The sequence below is a fragment of the Pogoniulus pusillus genome, chromosome 40, assembly GCF_015220805.1.
Source record: "Pogoniulus pusillus isolate bPogPus1 chromosome 40, bPogPus1.pri, whole genome shotgun sequence".
Taxonomy (NCBI): domain Eukaryota; kingdom Metazoa; phylum Chordata; class Aves; order Piciformes; family Lybiidae; genus Pogoniulus; species Pogoniulus pusillus.
In genome coordinates, this window is record NC_087303.1 from 551,001 (window position 1) to 568,394 (window position 17,394).

The following is a 17,394-nucleotide window of genomic DNA, read 5'->3' on the forward strand; positions in this document are numbered from 1 at the left end:
TCCCCCCCGATCCTGTCCCTGGAGAGGAGCTGGGCTGGGGGACAGGATTTGGGGGCTCCCGGGGAAAGGGGGCAGGGAGGGGGGCACCTGCTGCTCCTCCCCAGGCCGGGGGGGAGTCTGGGGGGAGGCTTTTTAGTTTAGCCATTTCCCATCCAACTCTCAGCTCCGTGAGTGGCTGAGCAGGGGGTGGCAGAGGGGGGGGCAAGCTGCAGGGGTGGTTCTCTGGTCTAACCCCCGCCCAGGTTTGCTGCTCTCAGTATCTCAGATCCTCCTCTCCAATCCCCTTTGATTTCCACCCTCCTCCCCCCCAAAACACAACTGGGACCCCTCAGTGCTGAGCCTGGGGGGGGAAAAACTCCTGCACAGACAATCCCCCTGCAATGGGGGGGATGAGGGGGCAAAAGAACCCAGTGGGGGGTGGTTGTGTGTGTGTGACCCCCTCCTCCCCCCCAACTCCCTCCCTCTGCCTTCCCCCCCTCTCAAGCTCTGCTTCCATTTGGGATTTTCATTCCTCCCTCTCAATTTTTATCCTCCGCCCCCTTCCCCCTCCCGTCCAAAAATTCCCCCAAGGGGAACCCCAACTTTTTGTCCCCTTCTACACCCCCCCCGTGTTTTAGTGGCTGTGTTTTTACTACAAAAAAAATCAAAAAAACGCATTTAAAAAAAAAAGAAAAAATTAAAACAATTTTTTCTTTTTTTTTTCTGTTAAAAAAAAGAAAAAAAATTAATAATAATAATAATAATTAAAAAAAAAAAAAACAAAAAGAGGAAAGGAAAAGGAAAAGAAAAACTTTTTCTGGTTAGAAAATGATTAGAAAAGAGATAAAAATTCTTACGGCGCTGCCGAGAGGAGGAATTTGCGCTGCGAGAGGATCGACCCTGAGTGCATTTTGGCACTGCCCAGCCCCGCCCTGCCCCTTCCATCTCTCCAGGCTCCTTTAGGTGGAAACTCCTGTGGATTCCAGGGAAAAAAAAAACAGGTTAAAAACAAACAAAAAAATAATAAAATATATATTAAAAAAACCACACCAAAAAAAAAAAAAAAAGGAAAAAGAAAAGAAGGGGGAAAAATTAAAAAAAGAAAAAAATGAAAAAAGAATTTAAAAAAAGAAAAAACGAAAGAAAAAAAAGATAAAAATGGAAATTTAAAAGAAGAAAAAAAGGAATAAAAGGAATTAAAAGAGAAAAAAAAAGAAAAAAAATTAAAAGAAAAAAAGTTAAAAAAATAGAAATAAAAGGAAAAAAAAAAAAAGAAGAAAAAAATCTAAAAGGAATAAAACCCCTAAAAAAAAAATCCCCGAAGCGAAATCCTTTTCTTTTCTAATATTTAAAGAGTGGTTTTGTAGGTTTAAAAAAAAGACAAAAAGACAAAAAAAAGCCTCAAGTTCCTGCCCCTCTCCTGTCCCTCCCCCGGAACAGACAAAACCTCCTTGGGAATTGAGGGCGGGGGTCGGGGGCTGTGCGTGCCCCTTCCTGGCCCCCGGCGGGAGACCCAGAGGCCTTCGGGTGCTGCCCTCCGTGCTCTGCGCGGTGCCTTTTTGGGTTGTTTTGGGCGGTTTGGTGGTTTTTAAGTTCCTGGTTTCCTTTCGAGGTTTTTCCTTTTTGTTTGTTTGGGATTTGGGGATTTTTTGTATAATAAAGTGAGAAAAAATCCTGCTCTGCTGCGCCGCTGGGGGGCCGGGGGGGAGGGAGCGCTCCTGCGCCGGGCGGCCGAAAGGCTCTCCGCGGAGCGCTGGGGACCACTGCGAGACCCGCAGGGGGCTCTGAGAGATCCACAGGGGTCTCCGGGGAGCGGTGGGAGTCACTGGGAGGTCCAAAAGGGTCTCCGGGGAGCGGTGGGGGTCACTGGGAGATCCAAAAGGGTCTCCGGGGAGCGGTGGGGGTCACTGGGAGGTCCAAAAGGGTCTCCGGGGAGCGGTGGCGGTCACTGGGAGGTCCAAAAGGGTCTCCGGGGAGCGGTGGGGGTCACTGGGAGGTCTAAAAGCATTACCAGGAGACCCAAAGGTTTGCTGGGGAGTTGTAGGCATCACTGGGAGAGCCAAAGAGCTCAGTGGAGGAGCTGCGGGGATCCCTGCAGGGTCACTGGCAGAGCTGTGGGGCTCCGAGGGGCTCACAGAGGAGCTGCGGGGATCACTGCAGGGTCACTGGCAGAGCTGTGGGGCTCCGAGGGGCTCACAGAGGAGCGGAGGGGATCACTGCAGGGTCACTGGCAGAGCTGTGGGGCTCCGAGGGGCTCACAGAGGAGCTGCGGGGATCACTGCAGGGTCACTGGCAGAGCTGTGGGGCTCCGAGGGGCTCACAGAGGAGCGGAGGGGATCACTGCAGGGTCACTGGCAGAGCTGTGGGGCTCCGAGGGGCTCACAGAGGAGCGGAGGGGATCACGGGGGAAGCGCTGGGGCAGCTGTGGGGAATCGCAGGACGCGTAAGGCTCCGTGGGGATCAGCGTGGGAGCGGTCAGGGCCACTGGGACATCACTGGGGGTCCGTGGGGATCACCGGGAGAGCTGTGGGGGTCCCGGGGCACCGCCGGCAGACAGTGCCAGGCGACCCGCGGGTACCGGCGGGGGGGGAGAGGGCGGAGCACACCCGGGACAGCCGCGCGGGGGCGCTCAGGCTCCGCCCCTCTCTGGCCCCGCCCCCTCCCGCCCCTCCACTCGGGGACGGCCCCTCCCCCCGCCAGCCGCTCCCATTGGCCGCGCCCCTCAGGGCGCAACGCGATTGGCTGCGGGCGCGGGGGCGGGCCGTGCGCGCCCCGGGAGCGACGCCCCGCCCCTGCCCCCCCAACCCCTCCCCAAGCCCCCCCGCGCCGTTCCCCCCCCCCCCGCCGCCGCCGCCGGGCGGAGGCAGCGCCAGGCCCGGCCCGCCCGCTCCCGCGCACCGCTGCCGCTGCGGCCCGGCCTGGCCCCGGCCCCGGCAGGGCGGGCGGCGTTGCCGCCGAGCATGGCGAGCCGCCGCCGGGCCTCGCGGAGAAGCGGCGGGGGGCGCTGACCCCGGCCCCGGCCCCGGCCCCCCACGGGCCCTTCGAGCCGGTGAGTGACCGACCGAGCCAGCCACGCCAGCCTCGGCCCGCTCCCGGGGCTCCGCCACGCCCTGGGGCCCCTCGGCACCGGAGAGGGCCCCGCTGACCCCGCCCCGGCGCACACCGGGCTCCCCCCGCGCAGCTTTAGGGCCCCCCCCAGGCTCTCGGGGTCATCCCGATCCGCCCCGACCCTTCCCAGGCCCTTCTCGGCCTGCCTGTGTCCCCCCATCCCAAATCCTCTCGCCGTGACCACCTCCCGGGCCCGTCCGGCTCCAGCGGATCCCCCACGACCCCCGTCCCGGCCTTGTCGGGGTCCCGCGGGTCGCGGCCGCCCCCCTTGTGCCCTTGCTGCCCCCCCCAGCCCCCGCCCGATGCAGTACCTGGCCCCTTGCTGGGGGTGTCCCCGGCCCTGTGTCCCCCGCCGCGGTTGGCACCACCCCGGGGGGGTTGCGGGGGGCAGGCAGGGTGCAGCCTCCCCCCCCTACCTGTGCAGCCCCTCCCCGGGCTTTGCCCACCCCAGACAGCCTCTCCCCGGGAGGGCAGTCCCGGGCGGCGGAGGGGTCCCGATCGGCGCCGGTGCCCATCGATGTTTCCTCTTTCCGCGCCGGGGGGAAGAAATCCCCGGGCCGGGCCCGGAAGCGAGTCCTGGGGCGCGGGGCGGGGGCGCAGGCACACACGGGACCCCCCCCCGGCCCGGCCCGGCGGTGGTCTCGGAACCTCCTCTCCATGGCAACTGGGCGCAGAACCGCCGCCCGGGAGCGGCCGGTACCCACCGGGGCTCGCTGTTAGTGCGTGCGGGCAGCAGCGCGGAGCTGGGGCGGGGGAGCTCGGCCGGAGTTTGGGGCCCCCCTCCCTCTTTTCACCTGCCGTTGGGGGGGTTCGGGGTGCGGGCTTGGGGGGCGCAGGCACAGGGTCCCTGCCCTGTTCCTCTCCCCCTTCCGTCAGGGGAGGGTGATGCAGCAAAACGCCAACCCCCCCCCGCGGGGTTATGCTCGGTTTTGGGGGGCATGGGAGGGCACCTCGAGTTCCCTGTGCCCACCCCCAACTCAGAGGCGATGGTGGAGGAGGGGGACACCACTGGGGAGCCTGAGGGGTCCCTCCCCAGGACGGAAACTCAACTTCCAGGCCCTGGGGGCTGGGCAGCAGACCCAAATCCAGGACCCTTCCCCACCTCTGTGTGATCTACCCCCGGGAAGGGGCCCTGACGCCCCCCCTGCCCCCCCAGCTCCCCATTTTGGGGAGGTTAACCCAGAGATTTGGAGATCTCCCAGAGGTGTTGGGCTCTGCTGTTCCCCAGGGGGGTGGGGCTGGGCTGGGGGGGTCAGGGAGGGGGTCTGCTGGCTGTGGGTGAAGTGCCAGCGTGGCCTGTGTGTGCCCCCCCAGAGCGGCCCCCCCGTGCCCTGTGCTATGAGCTTTGGCTGTGACTTCTCCTCGAGCAGTTGCAAATGAAAATGGAGGAGATGTCTTTGTCTGGCCTGGATAACAGCAAGCTGGAGGTGAGTGCCCCCTGCCCGGCCGGGCCTTGGCCCCCGCCCCCTTCTCGGTCACTTGCAGCCCCCACCCATGCCCGCTGCCCCCAGGCCATCGCACACGAGATCTACACGGAGCTGGTGGAGGATGCCTGCCTGGGGCTGTGCTTCGAGGTCCATCGGGCAGTCAAGTGTGGCTACTTCTTCCTGGACGACACCGACCCCGACAGCATGAAGGACTTCGGTGAGTGCCCCCCGCGGGCAGGCCGGGGCTGGGGCAGGCTCCCGGGGCCACCACGGAGAGGCTGGAGGGGCACAGGTTGATGCCTGCCCGGAGAGGTTGCCGTGGAGGATCAAGCACCCAAGGGTGTCCCCTCTGTGTCTGTGACTCTGGTGTGGACTAAGCCCCAAAAATGCTGCCCCTGGGTGGGGGGCACAGATCCGTAGAATGGGTTGGGTTGAAAGGGATCTTCAAGGTGATTTCGTGGGCAGGATGGGGGCAGGGGCAAGGGCACCTCCACCAGCAGAGGCTGCTTAGGGCCTCCAGCACCTGCGGGGAGGGGACAGCCACAACCTCCCCGGGCAGATTTGGACGGGTGAGGGTAAGAGGACCCCCCCGAGCCCCCGAAGCCGTGTCGGAGGTCTGGGAAGCAAGCAGCAGCCCGAGGGAGCAGAGCCGGAGCGCAGCAGCCGCCAGAGGGGCCTGGGGCCAGGCTGACCTGTCCGTGCCTGCCCCGCAGAGATCGTGGACCAGCCTGGGGTGGACATCTTCGGGCAGGTCTACAACCAGTGGAAGAACAAAGAATGCATCTGCCCCAACTGCAGCCGCAGCATCGCCGCCGCGCGCTTCGCCCCGCACCTGGAGAAGTGCCTGGGCATGGGCCGCAACAGCAGCCGCATCGCCAACCGCAGGTCAGCGGGCACGGCGCGGGCACCGGCCCGCGGGGGGCGCCAGTGCTGGGGCGCAGCAGGGCTGTGGCCTTCTGCCTCTTCTTGCGGGGGCTTGCAGAGGGGTCTGGGGCTGAAGGAGGAGTTTGGGCTGGCACAGGGAGGGCCCTGGGGCTGGCACAGGGAGCTCTGGGACTGGCAGAGAGGTCTCTGAGGGTCCCTCTGAGCGTGGGAGGGATCTTGGGGTGCCAGGGGATGGATCTTGGGGTGCAGAGTGGATCCTGGGGTGGCAGGGAGGGTGTGGGATGGATCCAGGGGTGCCAAGGAGCGTGCAGGGTGGATCCTGGGGTCCTGAGGAGGCAGCAGGAGGCATCCTGGGGATGTCAGGGGGAGCACAGGACAGGCAGCAGGGGAGAGGATGTGTGTGGGTGGATCCGGGGGTGCCTCGGGGGGGTGAGCTGGGTCCCGGGGCGCCGGGGAGGGGGCGGAGGTGCCAGGCCCTGAGCTGCCTGCGGTGGCGGCGCAGGATCGCGAGCAGCAACAACATGAACAAGTCTGAGAGCGACCAAGAGGACAACGACGACATCAACGACAACGACTGGTCCTACGGCTCCGAGAAGAAAGGTGCGGCCGGGGGGGCTGCCTGCCCGCCCCCACGCACCCCTGACCCCGCACACCCTGCCCGCCCCATCCCCCTGGTGCCCTGCTGGGTGGTGAGCTGAGCCCACCCCCAACTGCCCCTTCCCGGGCATGAAAGAGGCGTCCTGGGAAGTGGGGGGGTGGGAAGGGTGGGGGGGGGGGAAGTGGGGGTGGGAGGGGCCGGGGCTAAACCCAGCAGGGAAGGTGAAATTTGTTCCTTTTGTCTCCCCGCAGCCAAGAAGAGGAAATCAGATAAGGTGTGAGGGATGGGGGTGGCACTGGGGGCTGTGGGGTGCTGCTGGGCTGAGTGTGGGTGCTGCTGGAGGAGTTGGGGGGGATGTCTGGGTGGCATTGGGGGGGTGTGGGGGGCACCCTGCAGCCCCCAATGCCTCTCTCCCCCCCACAGAACCCCAACTCGCCTCGCAGGTCCAAGTCCTTGAAACACAAGAATGGTGAGTGGGGGGGCTGGGGGTGAGGCTTTGCGAGGGCCTGGGCACTGCGGAGGGGGTGGAGCTTTCAGGGGGTGTGGTCGGAGTGGGCGTGGCTTGGAGTGGGGCACGTGCGGGAGCGAGGCTTGATCGGAGGCAGGGCTGGTGTCGGGGTGGGGGGGAGCTGGAGGGACAGAGACCCTCCCTCGCCCCCTCCTCACCTGTCCTTCCCTCCTCTCTTCCAGGTGAGCTCGGTGGGAACCCTGATCCCTTCAAGGTGAGCCCGAGGGGGGGCAGAGGGCACCAAGTCCCTCTTCTGTTGTCCCCTGGGATGTCCCCAGCCCTGTCACCCCCCAGCCCCGACCCTCTTCTCTGCCTCCCCCCACCCCAGTACAGCAACTCGGCAGGAATCAGCTACGAGACGCTGGGCCCCGAGGAGCTGCGGACGCTGCTGACCACGGTGCGTGGCTGGCCCCGGAGCCGCGGGTGGGCGCAGGGCGGGGACCTGTGGGGCCTCCCCCCGCTTGGCTCTGTCCCGTGGGGGCGGGGAGTGGGAACGTTCCTGCTCCGAGCCCCAGCCGTGGGGATGTGTCTCTGTGTCCCAAGCCTGGGGCTGTGGGGGCACGACACGGGGGGCGGGGGGGGGCAGGCGCTGGGCTGTGGGGTCCCAGCAGCCTGGGGGCTCTCTGCCTGCTCCTCCCCCCTCACCCCTCCCTTCCCTCCCCAGCAATGCGGAGTCATCTCCGAGCACACCAAGAAGATGTGCACCAGGTGAGGACCTCCTCAGCTTTCCCTGCGTGGGGGGGGGGGGTGGGCAGGGGGTCCCCAGGGTGCCCCCAGTGTGCCCCCAGCGTGCCCAGATCCTCACCAGAGCTGAGAGGGACAGCAAAGTGCCTGACTCCACCTCCTGCCCCAGGTCCCTGCGGTGTCCCCAGCACACGGACGAGCAGCGGAGATCAGTTCGGGTTTACCTCCTCGGCCCCTCCGCGTGAGTCAGCACCACAGGGGGCTGGGGGGTGCCAGCCTCGGGCGGGGCTCTGCCACCCGCCGAAGGGAGACTTGGGGGTGCTGCCTGCGGCGTTCTGGCATGGGTGGGGACAGGGACACCCCTGGAGAGGTGCTCGGAGGGGACAGAAGCCTTGGGCTGGGTTGGGATGCTCAGCCCAGCAGGGACTGGGGAGCTTGGTTTGAGGCTCTGGCACCCCCTTTTGAGGGGTGTACAGCACTGGGCCCCCACCATGAGGCCTCTGCCCCCCCATAACGCCTCTGCCCCCCTCTAACGCCTCTGCCCAGGTCCCTGCCCGAGGCCGAGGGCAGTGTGGAGAACGACAGCTTCGAGGTGGCAGAGAGCCAGGCCCTGATGAGCAGGCTGCAGTGGGATGGCTCCTCCGACATCTCCCCCTCCGACTCGGCCTCCTCCAAAGCCAGTGAGTGCCTGGGGGGCAGGGGGGAGGGGAAGCCCCCCCAGGAGCCAAAACTCTGGGTGCTCAGGAGGGCATGGCAGACAGACAGACAGACTGACTGCGGCTGCCCAGAGTCACTGCAGGGGCTGCTGGAGCATCTGCCCTGGCTGGGGGCAGCACTTCGGGCTGGGTGAGGATGGGGAAGTGGGGGGGGGACGCTGCTGCGGGTCCAGCTGTTCCCCACCCCGCCCAGCTGCTCCCTTTGTCCCCCCCCAGGTACAAACAACTCTGAGTCCCGCAAGACCAAGAAGAAGAAGCCTCACCTGGGGCTGGTGAGCGGCGCCCCCGGGCTGGGCTCCAGCAAGAAGAAGAAGCCCAAGCCCCCTGCCCCCCACACCCCCAGCATCTACGACGACATCAACTGAGCGCAGCAGAGCCCAGCCCGGGGGCGGGAGGGGCCCACGGACACGCAGACAGACGGACACAGGCCGAGGGCAGTCCCTCCAGCCCCCCCGATCGGACAGAGTGAGTAGCTGAGCTGCGGAGGATGGAGGACTGCAGGGGGGAGGGAGAGCACAGAGGGGTGGGGGCCGGACTTGGGAGCCCCCATTAATGCCCCCCCCCACTTCCTACCTGAGCCTCTCCCCCCAGCCCCAGCAGTGCCTCTATTTATTGTGACAGATTTTGTACATGGGGCTCTGGGGGGGGTCTTGCTCTGAGCGAAGGCACAATCCCCCCTTCCTCCTCTTCCTCTCCCCCCTCTTCCTCTCCCCCCTCTCTTCCCCTCTCTCCCCCTCTCTCCCCGCTCTCTCCCCGCTCTCTCCCCGCTCTCTCCCCCCTCTCTCCCCCCTCTCTCCCCCCTCTCTCCCCCCTCTCTCCCCCTCTCTCCCCCTCTCTCCCCCTCTCTCCCCCCTCTTTCCCCCCTCTCTCCCCCTCCCCCCCCCCTCTCCCCTTTCCCCCCTCTCCTCCCCTCTTTTCCCACCTCCCACCCAACAAGCAGCTGTGCCCCCCCCACCTGCTCTTCTCTGGCACCCACACCCCAGCAGGGTGGAGGGCATCTGGAGTGCTGGGGGTGCAGTTGGGGCCCCCACGCCTGGGGCTGGGGCTCGCTGGTCAGGCTGGCTCAGGACGGGGGCAGCCTGCTGGGGGGGGGGGCGACTTTTCCACTTGGAGAAGAAAAGTAGAGACCCTCACCCCCCCCTGCTGTCAGCAGCTGGGTTTGGCTGCCAGGGGCTGTTTGGGTGGGGGTGGGGAGGGTCTGCATGCTGCAACCTTCCTGAGGCCGTTCGGGGCGGGGCACACGGACATGTGAGGCTGCTGGGAACGGAGGGGGTGCTGCTGTGTGGGGACCCCCAGCTGCCAGGGCCCCACAATGTGCCATACCCCACAGCCAGAGCAGGGGGGGTACAGCCTTTCCTGAGGCAGATGCCCCCCCCCCCGACCCTGCCCCCAGGCCAGAGTCCCTAGGCCAGCTCCGTGCCCCCTCCCAGCGTGCCTGGGGCCTGCTGCTGCAGGCGGGGGGGTCCTGGCTGCTGTTCCTGCCCCCCACAGGCTCTGCTCTCTGGCTTGGGGGGCAAGAGGCAGTGCCAGGACCCAGCACCCTGCTGTGCGGGCCTGGGGGGGGGTGAAACTGACCAAACGCAGCCCCCCAGCCTGGTGGCCCCCCCCAGCTGTTTGTTTATTGTGGGGGGATGGGGTTGGCTCGGTCCCTTCTGTCCCCCCCCCGGCTGTCTGACACCCCCAGGTCAGCTGTTATGTCCCTGGGGGGTCCCTGTGGGGTCTTGCAGACCAATGGTGCTCTCTGGATTCTCTCTTCTAACTGCTGCTAAAGGCTTGTGCTGGGGCAAGACCCAGGGCTGGGGTGAGGGGGGGGGCACGGAGCCCCTGTGTACCCCAAACCGCCCCCCCTGCCCCTGGCTTCATGGAGACCTCCCCCCTGCCCCTTGCTCCCTCCCTCTGCGGTGGCTGGCAGCTCCTGGCACAGCCCTGGGGAGGGGCAGGCCTCTGGAGCATGCTGAGCTGGCCTCTGCGTGCCCCAGAGCTGGGCGGGGGGGGGCACTGGGGACCACCCTGCTCGCACCCCACCCCGGACCACCCGCGGAGGGCACAGGGGCCAGGAGGGGACAACTTAAGCCCCTTGACTGTGGGGGAGGGGCTGCAATTAGGGGTCCAAGGGGGTGTAGTGGGGGGGGGAACTTGGATGTGTTCTGTCCCCTCCCCAGGTCTGTGTCCTCACCCCTGGGACAGAGCTGGGGGGGGGCTCCTGGGCTCGAGAGTTGTCCTCATGCACGTCCCCCCCTCCCCCCCGGGTAGTTGGTCGGTTGTGAGGTTTGTGTGTCCCTAGTGGGGTGTGGCTGCCCCTGTAAATAAAACTGCATCTTGACTTGGTACCTCTGCCCCTGGGGGCTGCACTGGGCAGTGCCAACGCCCAGCCCTGGGCCCAAGGCCGCTCTTGGCTCTCTGCACCTCCCTGGAGGGAGGCTGGAGCCAGGTGGGGGTTGGCATCACAGCAATGAGCACAGGACAGCAGGAAACGGCCTCAAGTTGCAGCAGGGAAGGTTTGGTTGGGTACAAGGAACAATTTCTGCCTTGAAAAGGCTGCAAAGCCTTGGCACAAGCTGCCCGGGGGGGGTGGAGTCCCCATCCCTGCAGGGGCCTCAAAGCCATGGAGCTGTGGTGCCGACCTGGCAGTGCCAGTGGTTGGCCTCTGTGACCCGAAAGGTCACCTGCTCAGCCAGCCCCCAGCACTACCAACCCCTGCCCCCCCCAGCCTGCTGGGGCTGCGCTGAGCAAATCCCCCACGGCAAAAGCTCAGCGGAGGGAGAGCTGAGGCAGCCCTGGTGGCTCCAGGGGGGAGCTGGGGCAGCCCTGGTGGCTCCAGGGGAGAGCTGAGGCAGCCCTGGTGGCTCCAGGGGGGAGCTGAGGCAGCCCTGGTGGCTCCAGGGGGGAGCTGGGGCAGCCCTGGTGGCTCCAGGGGGGAGCTGCGGCAGCCCTGGTGGCTCCAGCGGGCAGGGGGGCAGCACTCAAGCTCACCTTACAGCTTTTATTGGCTTCAAGCAGTCCCGGGGGGAAGCCACAGCCCCCTCCAGTGCAGGGCCCTGGGCTGGTAGCTACCACACCAGGTACCCAGGGCAAGATCTCACCCCACGGACTGCTCCCCACTGGATGAGGGCAGTGGCGGCACAGCCCCTCTCAGGGACCAAGTCCAGCACGGAGCTCGGCAAGGCTGCGCCAAGCCCCCTCGCCGCCGGCGCCGCGGTGGTGCTGCGGGGCCCGCACACGGGACGGGGCGGCGGCGGCGGCGGCGGCGGCGGCGGCACCGCCCGGGCGCGGTCCCTACTGCCCGTAGGTGCCGAACAGCAGGAAGCTGAAGAGGAGGGTGACGCCGATCAGGGAGACGGTGGCCGGGGCGGTGAAGAGCTGCCGGTAGGTGATGCGCAAGTACCAGACGACAGCCAGCACCACCATGAGGGCTGGCACCGTCAGGCTCCCCGCGCCCGGGGGCAGGCTGCCGCTGTCGGCGGTGGCGGTGCCGGGGTCGGGCAGGCCGGCGGTGGCGGCGGCGCTGCGGTGGCAGTGGATGACGCAGTTGTCGGTGATGCGCAGCGAGCGCAGCGTCCGGGCCTGGTCCTGCAGCAGCTGCCCGCGGTAGATGAACTTCGTCTGACTCTCCTGGCCCGGGAAGTATTTGCTGCGGCAGCAGGGAAGAGGTTGGGAAGGGCAGAGACGGTGCTGGGGGCACCTTCCCCCTTCATCAACTGGGGAAGGTCCTGGCTCGGGGGGACAGGGACAGTGCTGCCAGCACCGCGCCGAGAGCACCTGAGGGAGGCCACCGCAAGGGGCTGCAAACCTCCTGCTGCCAGCAGAAGGGTGGGGAGGGGTCTGAGGGTCAGGGAACAGAAGCTGCAGTGGGGGTGGGTTTGTAGCACTTCCTTGTGCCCTCCTCCACCAGTGGGCTCCCACCCTTCACAGTCCCCACACACAGTCCCCATGCTCCCCCCTCCCTTCTGTCCTCTCCCTCACGTCCCACTCGCGCCCCTGTGCCCCCTCCCCTCACAGCCTCTCCTCTCCCCTTTTTCCCCTCATGTCCCCTTTCTCCTTCATTCCCCCTCCCCTTCCCCCAGGACATACCTCTTGAGGACCCCCACGGTGTCCTCAGGCCGAACCTCTGCCACTTCCTCGGTGTCGTTGAGGAATTTGAGCCGGATCTTGATGAGCCCAGAGCAGATTTCGGCCCCCCCCGGGCTGGGCTCAGCACCTGAGGTCCCCTTGGGCAAGCCCCGGAGGGCCAGGCCGGGCTCGGGGGCGCTGCCGCTGTCCCCTTGCTCTGTTGCTGGCTCTGACGCTGCCTCTCCCTCCTCTTCTGCCTTCTCCTCTGTGCGTTCAGGGGCCCGCGGGGGCTCCGGGGCCTCAGCAGCCGCTGCTGTCCCCACCAGCCTCTCCACGCGGCCCAGGCGGATGACAGCTGTGTCCCCTGCCGCCACGATGCTGCCCAGCAGCTGGCTGCTGCTGTCGGCCACGTAGGTGGAGAGCCAAGCCAGGACCAGGGCCAGCACCAGCACCACGACCCCGGCCACCACTGCCACCTCATCGCCCACCCCGTGGAAGAAGGTGGCAGCAGGCAGCTCCATCTCCAGAGGGTGCTGGAGGCGCTGGGACTGCCCCTCCTCACCCTGGCACCCTTCTTACCGCCTCAACCCCCTGTCGGAGCCCCTGTGCCAGGCACAAACCAGCTGTAGGGTGGCAGCAGGGGCACTTGGTGGTCCCGTTCAGCTTGGGGGGGGCTGGCAGCCCCTTGGCTGCTCTGAGGAGGCAGAAGTTAGAGTGCAGCAGTAAAGAGCTGGCCCCGCGGGGAGGGGGGGCGATGCTGTCGCCTCCCACACACCAGTTAGGAGCACTGCACCTGCAGTTACCGCCCGAGCCGGGGCCAGGCAGCAGCCCAAGGCTCCCGGGGCCAGCAGAGGGTCCCGCTGGGCTCTCGAAGCCCCTCGGTGCCCAGACAGGTTCAGGCCATCCTAAGCAGCAGTCCTGCTCCGCCTGCAAGGGAGCAAAGTGAAGGCTGTCAGCGGGGCGAGGAGCTGCTTAACAGAGGGTGAAGCCCTCCCGGTTCTGCCTGCAGCAGCCCCCGAGCCCGGGAAGGGGCAGACCCGGCGGGGGCAGGACAAGGACCAAGCTGCGGAGAGTTAAGCCCCTGAGAGGGTGCGGCCAAGGGCCGGGCCGAGCAGGAGCAGGACCGCGCAGAGTCCCGGCCGAGCCAGTGCCGGTCCAAGGGGTGGGGGACACGGGGAGGGGCCCAGGATCTCACGACGCGTCCCGGGGAGACCCCGGTGAGGCCCGGGGTGTGCCGATCGGGTCCTTCCCAGGCCCAGGGAGGACCAGAGGTGTCCTGAGAGTGCTGTGACAGGCCCAGGGTGTCCCGGGAGAGTCTCGCCAGGTCCTGTGGATCCTGGCTAGGCCCAGGGTGTCCCGAGCGGACCTCCAAAGGGGCCCTCAGGGAGGCTGTGCAAGGCCCGCGGGGTCCCGGTAAAGCCGAGGGTGTCCCGGGGGGGATTCTTGCCAGGCCCGCAGGAGATCCTGGCGGTCCCGGTGGGTCCCTGCCCGGGGCGCCGCGGGAGGGGGGGTGTGGGGGGTGCTCCCGGTGGGCCCCGCCCGCACTCACCGCGTCCCGCCGCCGCCCGCGCCGGAAGCGCCACGTCAGAGCGCCGCCGACACCGGGGGGGGCTGAAAGGGGGGGAGAGGGCTCCGGGGGCGCCCGGCGCGCAGTGATTACGTCACTGCCGTTCAGGAACGCCCCGCCCATTGGGCGTGGCCGCGGGGGCGGTGGCGCGAGGCTGCTTCGGCCACGCCTCTGCGTGAGCGGAAGTGGGCGGGGCATGGGGCAGGGCCGGCGTCTGGGCGTGGCCACCACGGCAGGGGCGGGGCTGGGGAGGTGTCCCCGGGGCTCGGCGGTGACCTCCCGGGGGTGGCCGCAGCGCCCGGCGAGGCCCTGAGCTCAGGCAGGCCCTGCCGACCGCCGTGCCCGTCTGTCACCTCCGCCCGGGCCCTCCTCTGCGCCTGGCTGTCACCTTCCCTGGCACCTTGTGTCCTCCCCAGGTCGCTGTCCCCCCTGGTGCCGTGGCCACTGTGCCCCACGCGGAAGGAGCCACCTCCAGAGCCGCATGTGCCACACCTTCTATTGGCACAGACCTGCTCCCCCTCCCCACACCGCTCCCGTCCGGCGCTGGCAGGCCTGGGGGCGCCCTCAGGAGATGACGCCCTCGAGCGGCAGCCGGAGGTAGTGCCGCAGGGTGGGCGGCAGGGCCAGCCTGGGCACGGCCGCGTGGCAGCGGGCACCCAGGTGCCGCCGGATGGCGCAGCGGGCCAGGTGCTGCAGCCGGCGCGGCTGTCCTGCCATGCGCACCGCAGAGTCGTAGAGCTCCTGGTGCTCCTGGAGAGGGGACAGGGGACGAATGTGGGCTCAGTGAGGCGCTGCTCAGAGTCAAGGGACGTGCCAGGGCACCCCACAACCCCTCACCTCCCACAGCTCGGGGGGCACAGCCTCCACCCAGCCCTCAGCAGTGGGGATGCGGTCGTAGGCGTTGAGAACCACCTCCAGCGCTGGTGGGTGCCGGCAGCAGAACTTCAGCATCTGCCAACGAAGATGTGTCAGAGTCACAGCACCATGGAGGACTCCTCTAGGATCATCGAGTCCAACCTCTGACCCAGCCCCACCATGGCCACTAAGCCACGGCCTCAGGTGCCACGGCCACACCTCCTGACTGTCTCCAGGGATGGGTTCTCCACCACCTTCCTGGGCAGCGTGTGCCAGCGCCTGACCACTCCTTCAGGACAGAAACTGTTCCTCACATCCAACCCAAACCTGGGCCAACTTCAGGTCCTCTTCTGTCACCCGACACTAGGGAGCAGTGCCCAACCCCCACCTCCCTCCAGCCTTCTTTTAAGGGGCTGTAGAGAGCAACGAAGTCTGCCCTCAGCCTCCTCTTCCGCAGGCTGCACACCCCCAGCTCCCTCAGCTGCTCCTCCCCAGCCCTGTCCTCCAAACCCTTCCCCAGCTTCGCTGCCCTTCTCGGGACCTGCTCCAGCCTCTCGTCCTCCTTGCAGTGAGTGGCCCAAATCCCAGTGGTTAAGACGTGCCCCGCCCCCGCAGTGTCACCACGGTGGGGGACAACACCAGCGCACCACCGTCACCCCCCCGCACCTCTCACCTTGGGGTGGACAGGGCCAGCGCCATGGTCGAGGAGGAGGAGGAGGATGTCCTCGGGGCGCTGGTGCCGGTACTCCTCGACGGCGTGCAGGGCGCAGTCCATGGGGGTGTAGCCCGCGCAGTTGGGGACGGTGGCGTCGGCGCCGTGGCGCAGCAGCAGCCGCACCAGCCCGGGCTGGCCGTTACCGCAGGCGTTGTGCAGCGGCGTGTGGTCCTTGCGGCCCGCGGCACCGGGCTCGGCGCCGGCGGCCAGCAGCAGCTCGGCCACCCGCAGGAAGCGTTGGGCTTCCTCGGGGCGCTCGGCGGCGGCGCAGGCGGCGTTCAGGGGGGTCTCGCCTTGGCGGGTGCGGTGGGAAGGGTCTGCGCCGTGGCCCAGGTACAGCTCCACGTGGGCCACCAGCCCCTGGCGCGCCGCCACGTGCAGGGCTGTCACTTGCCGGTCCCGCGTGCCCAGGTTCACCCGCGCCCCGTGGGCCAGCAGCAGCTCCGCGCACCTAGGGACACGCACACCCCCCGCCACCCCTGTCACGCCCTGCGGACGCCAGGCAGGGCCAGCCCGTGGGGCGCCCGGGGTGGGGGTGCAGTAGCGTGGGGCTGCCAATGGCGGCGGCCACCGGGGAGCCCCGGGAGGGCGGGGCTGAAGTTTTGGGGTGAGGCTTGGGTGTGGCTGGTGGTTGGGTCTTGGCCTTGGCATGAAGCTTGGCACAGGGTCCAGGCAGACCTTGGGGGCACCTTTAGACGTGGTGGCTGTGATTTAGGTGGAGCCTAAAATGCTAATGAGGCTGCAGTGGTGGGAGGGGCTTGACATGCAAATGAGGCTGCTAATGTGGGCGGAACATATAGGTTGTGAGGGTGGAGTCCGTGTGAAAAGTTTGTGGGTGGACCCCAACATGCAAATGAAGTTGGTGGAGTCTATCGTGCAGGCTATAGGGGCGGATCAAAGCATGCAAATTAAGAGGGTGGAGCCCAGTATACAAATGAGTCCCTCCCTTGCCCAGGGGCTGCACACGGGGCGGGCCGGAGCCCAGGTGGGGCGTGTCGCGAGGGCGTGGCTATGCCGTGGAGGGGCGTGTCCCGGGGCGGGCGGGGCGTACGGGAGGCTGTCCGGCGTGGCGCAGAGGTGCAGCGGTGCCGAGCCCTCGTCGCTCAGCACGTTGGGGTCGGCCCCGAAGGCCAGCAGCAGGCGGGTGCAGTCGGGGCGGGGGGCGGCGGCGCTGTCGTGCAGCGGGGCCCGGCCCCCCACCACCGCGTCCACCTTGGCCCCCCGCAGCAGCAGGTGCCGGGCGCAGTCTCCGTAGCCCCTGGCGCTGACGATGCGCAGCGCTGAGGTCTGCTGCCGCCGCGGGCTCAGCACCCACAGCCCTGCAGGACGAGGAGCACCCATGTGGGCTCCCACCCATCCCACCCACCCCTCATCGTACCTCAGACCCCCACCACCCTGTAAGCCCAGCCCAGGGGGGTGCTTGTGAACTCCCAACACCCCCACATCTCCAACCCAAACTAGGCAAAGCCCGGGGCGGGGGAGGAGAAACTTGAGGCTCCCCCCAGCTTTCCCAGGGCAGTGGCCAGGAATCCTCCCTCCCCACCCCCAGCCCCCCACCCCACAAGGAGCTGCACCCTCAGCCATCGCTCCTTGCCCTGCCTCTCCTCATCCTACCCCCTTAGCGCCATACAGCCCCCTCCACAGCCCCATACCCTGCTCAGGTGACCACACCAGCTCCTCGCTGACCGTCTCCATGACCATGTTGCTGGTGGTCTCATCCTGGAAGATGCTCTTGACGCGCAGGAGGTCCCCGGCGTAGAGGGCGTTGTGGACAGCAGGGTCCCGGCAGTACTGGTGGCGCCGGAGTGGGCTCAGCGGGGGCCGGGGGCTGGCGGCCAGGAAGCGGCGTGTGGCCGATTCCCGAGCCAGGGCTCGGCGCCGATCCTCCTGCTCCAGCAGCTCCCGCTGCAGCCGCAGCGAGCGCAGGGCTGAGGAGGTGAAGGCGAAGGTTTCCTGTGCCATGGGGGCGCGCCGGTAGGGCAGGGGCAAGCTGGGGGAAGCAGCGAGGGGCCTCCTGTGCCTGGGAGGGGTGTAAACAGGGCTGCGCCCCACGTACAAATGCTGAATCAAGGGCCCAAGCCAGGCTGCCCTATAAATAACTCCCCCCCGGGTGGTAAACAGGGTCACGTTGGCACCGGGCTGGCAGGGGACTGAAACTGCTGGTGGCTGTAAGGCTGGGGCTGGGCACCCCCCAAGCCTGTAGGGTCGTGTGAGAGCTCCGGGACAGAAAGGAAGAGCAGGGACGCCCCTGGAGGAAGGGTTTGTGGTACTGTGGCTGAACAAAGAGACAGGGGCACTGCTC

The 17,394-nt window shown here is 67.0% G+C and overlaps 3 protein-coding genes across 4 annotated transcripts; 1 reads left to right on the forward strand and 2 right to left on the reverse strand.

The window, feature by feature from the left end:
* Positions 1-2,984: 2,984 nt before the first annotated feature.
* On the forward strand, positions 2,985-8,624 carry ATXN7L3 (ataxin 7 like 3). 2 transcript variants are annotated; one of them, XM_064174140.1, is made up of 13 exons: positions 2,985-3,028; positions 4,402-4,514; positions 4,599-4,731; positions 5,228-5,399; positions 5,902-5,999; positions 6,249-6,271; positions 6,421-6,466; positions 6,688-6,719; positions 6,834-6,902; positions 7,170-7,213; positions 7,359-7,430; positions 7,736-7,869; positions 8,122-8,624. In XM_064174140.1, the coding sequence occupies exons 2-13, from the start codon at positions 4,464-4,466 to the stop codon at positions 8,268-8,270; spliced, it is 1,023 nt and encodes a 340-aa protein (XP_064030210.1). In that variant the 5' UTR covers positions 2,985-3,028; positions 4,402-4,463; the 3' UTR covers positions 8,271-8,624. The 2 variants fall into 2 exon arrangements, with proteins under 2 accessions (XP_064030210.1, XP_064030209.1); XM_064174139.1 differs by having other exon boundaries at positions 4,402-4,731.
* Positions 8,625-11,019: 2,395 nt separating this feature from the next.
* Positions 11,020-12,476, reverse strand: TMUB2 (transmembrane and ubiquitin like domain containing 2). The gene is made up of 2 exons (XM_064174719.1): positions 11,977-12,476; positions 11,020-11,536 (listed from the first exon to the last, which is right to left on the reverse strand). Exons 1-2 carry the CDS (start codon positions 12,474-12,476, stop codon positions 11,182-11,184), a joined length of 855 nt encoding a protein of 284 aa, XP_064030789.1. The 3' UTR covers positions 11,020-11,181.
* A 1,221-nt stretch (positions 12,477-13,697) lies between these two features.
* ASB16 (ankyrin repeat and SOCS box containing 16) lies at positions 13,698-17,345 on the reverse strand. Its single transcript, XM_064174718.1, has 5 exons — positions 16,745-17,345; positions 16,144-16,411; positions 15,051-15,543; positions 14,360-14,473; positions 13,698-14,272 (listed from the first exon to the last, which is right to left on the reverse strand). The coding sequence occupies exons 1-5, from the start codon at positions 17,052-17,054 to the stop codon at positions 14,087-14,089; spliced, it is 1,371 nt and encodes a 456-aa protein (XP_064030788.1). The 5' UTR covers positions 17,055-17,345; the 3' UTR covers positions 13,698-14,086.
* Between the last annotated feature and the right edge of the window lie 49 nt (positions 17,346-17,394).

Excerpts from the sequence above, each read along its gene's own strand:
- ATXN7L3 (XM_064174139.1), top strand. The coding sequence starts at position 4,464 with ATGAAAATGGAGGAGATGTCTTTGTCTGGCCTGGATAACAGCAAGCTG. Across the intron at positions 5,400-5,901 it reads AGCCGCATCGCCAACCGCAG|GATCGCGAGCAGCAACAACA; the intron begins GTCAGCGGGCAC and ends GTGGCGGCGCAG. Across the intron at positions 7,431-7,735 it reads TACCTCCTCGGCCCCTCCGC|GTCCCTGCCCGAGGCCGAGG; the intron begins GTGAGTCAGCAC and ends GCCTCTGCCCAG.
- TMUB2 (XM_064174719.1), bottom strand. The coding sequence starts at position 12,476 with ATGGAGCTGCCTGCTGCCACCTTCTTCCACGGGGTGGGCGATGAGGTG. Across the intron at positions 11,537-11,976 it reads ACCGTGGGGGTCCTCAAGAG|CAAATACTTCCCGGGCCAGG; the intron begins GTATGTCCTGGG and ends CTGCTGCCGCAG.
- ASB16 (XM_064174718.1), bottom strand. The coding sequence starts at position 17,054 with ATGGCACAGGAAACCTTCGCCTTCACCTCCTCAGCCCTGCGCTCGCTG. Across the intron at positions 14,474-15,050 it reads CTGGCCCTGTCCACCCCAAG|ATGCTGAAGTTCTGCTGCCG; the intron begins GTGAGAGGTGCG and ends CTTCGTTGGCAG. Across the intron at positions 14,273-14,359 it reads TGCCCCCCGAGCTGTGGGAG|GAGCACCAGGAGCTCTACGA; the intron begins GTGAGGGGTTGT and ends TCCCCTCTCCAG.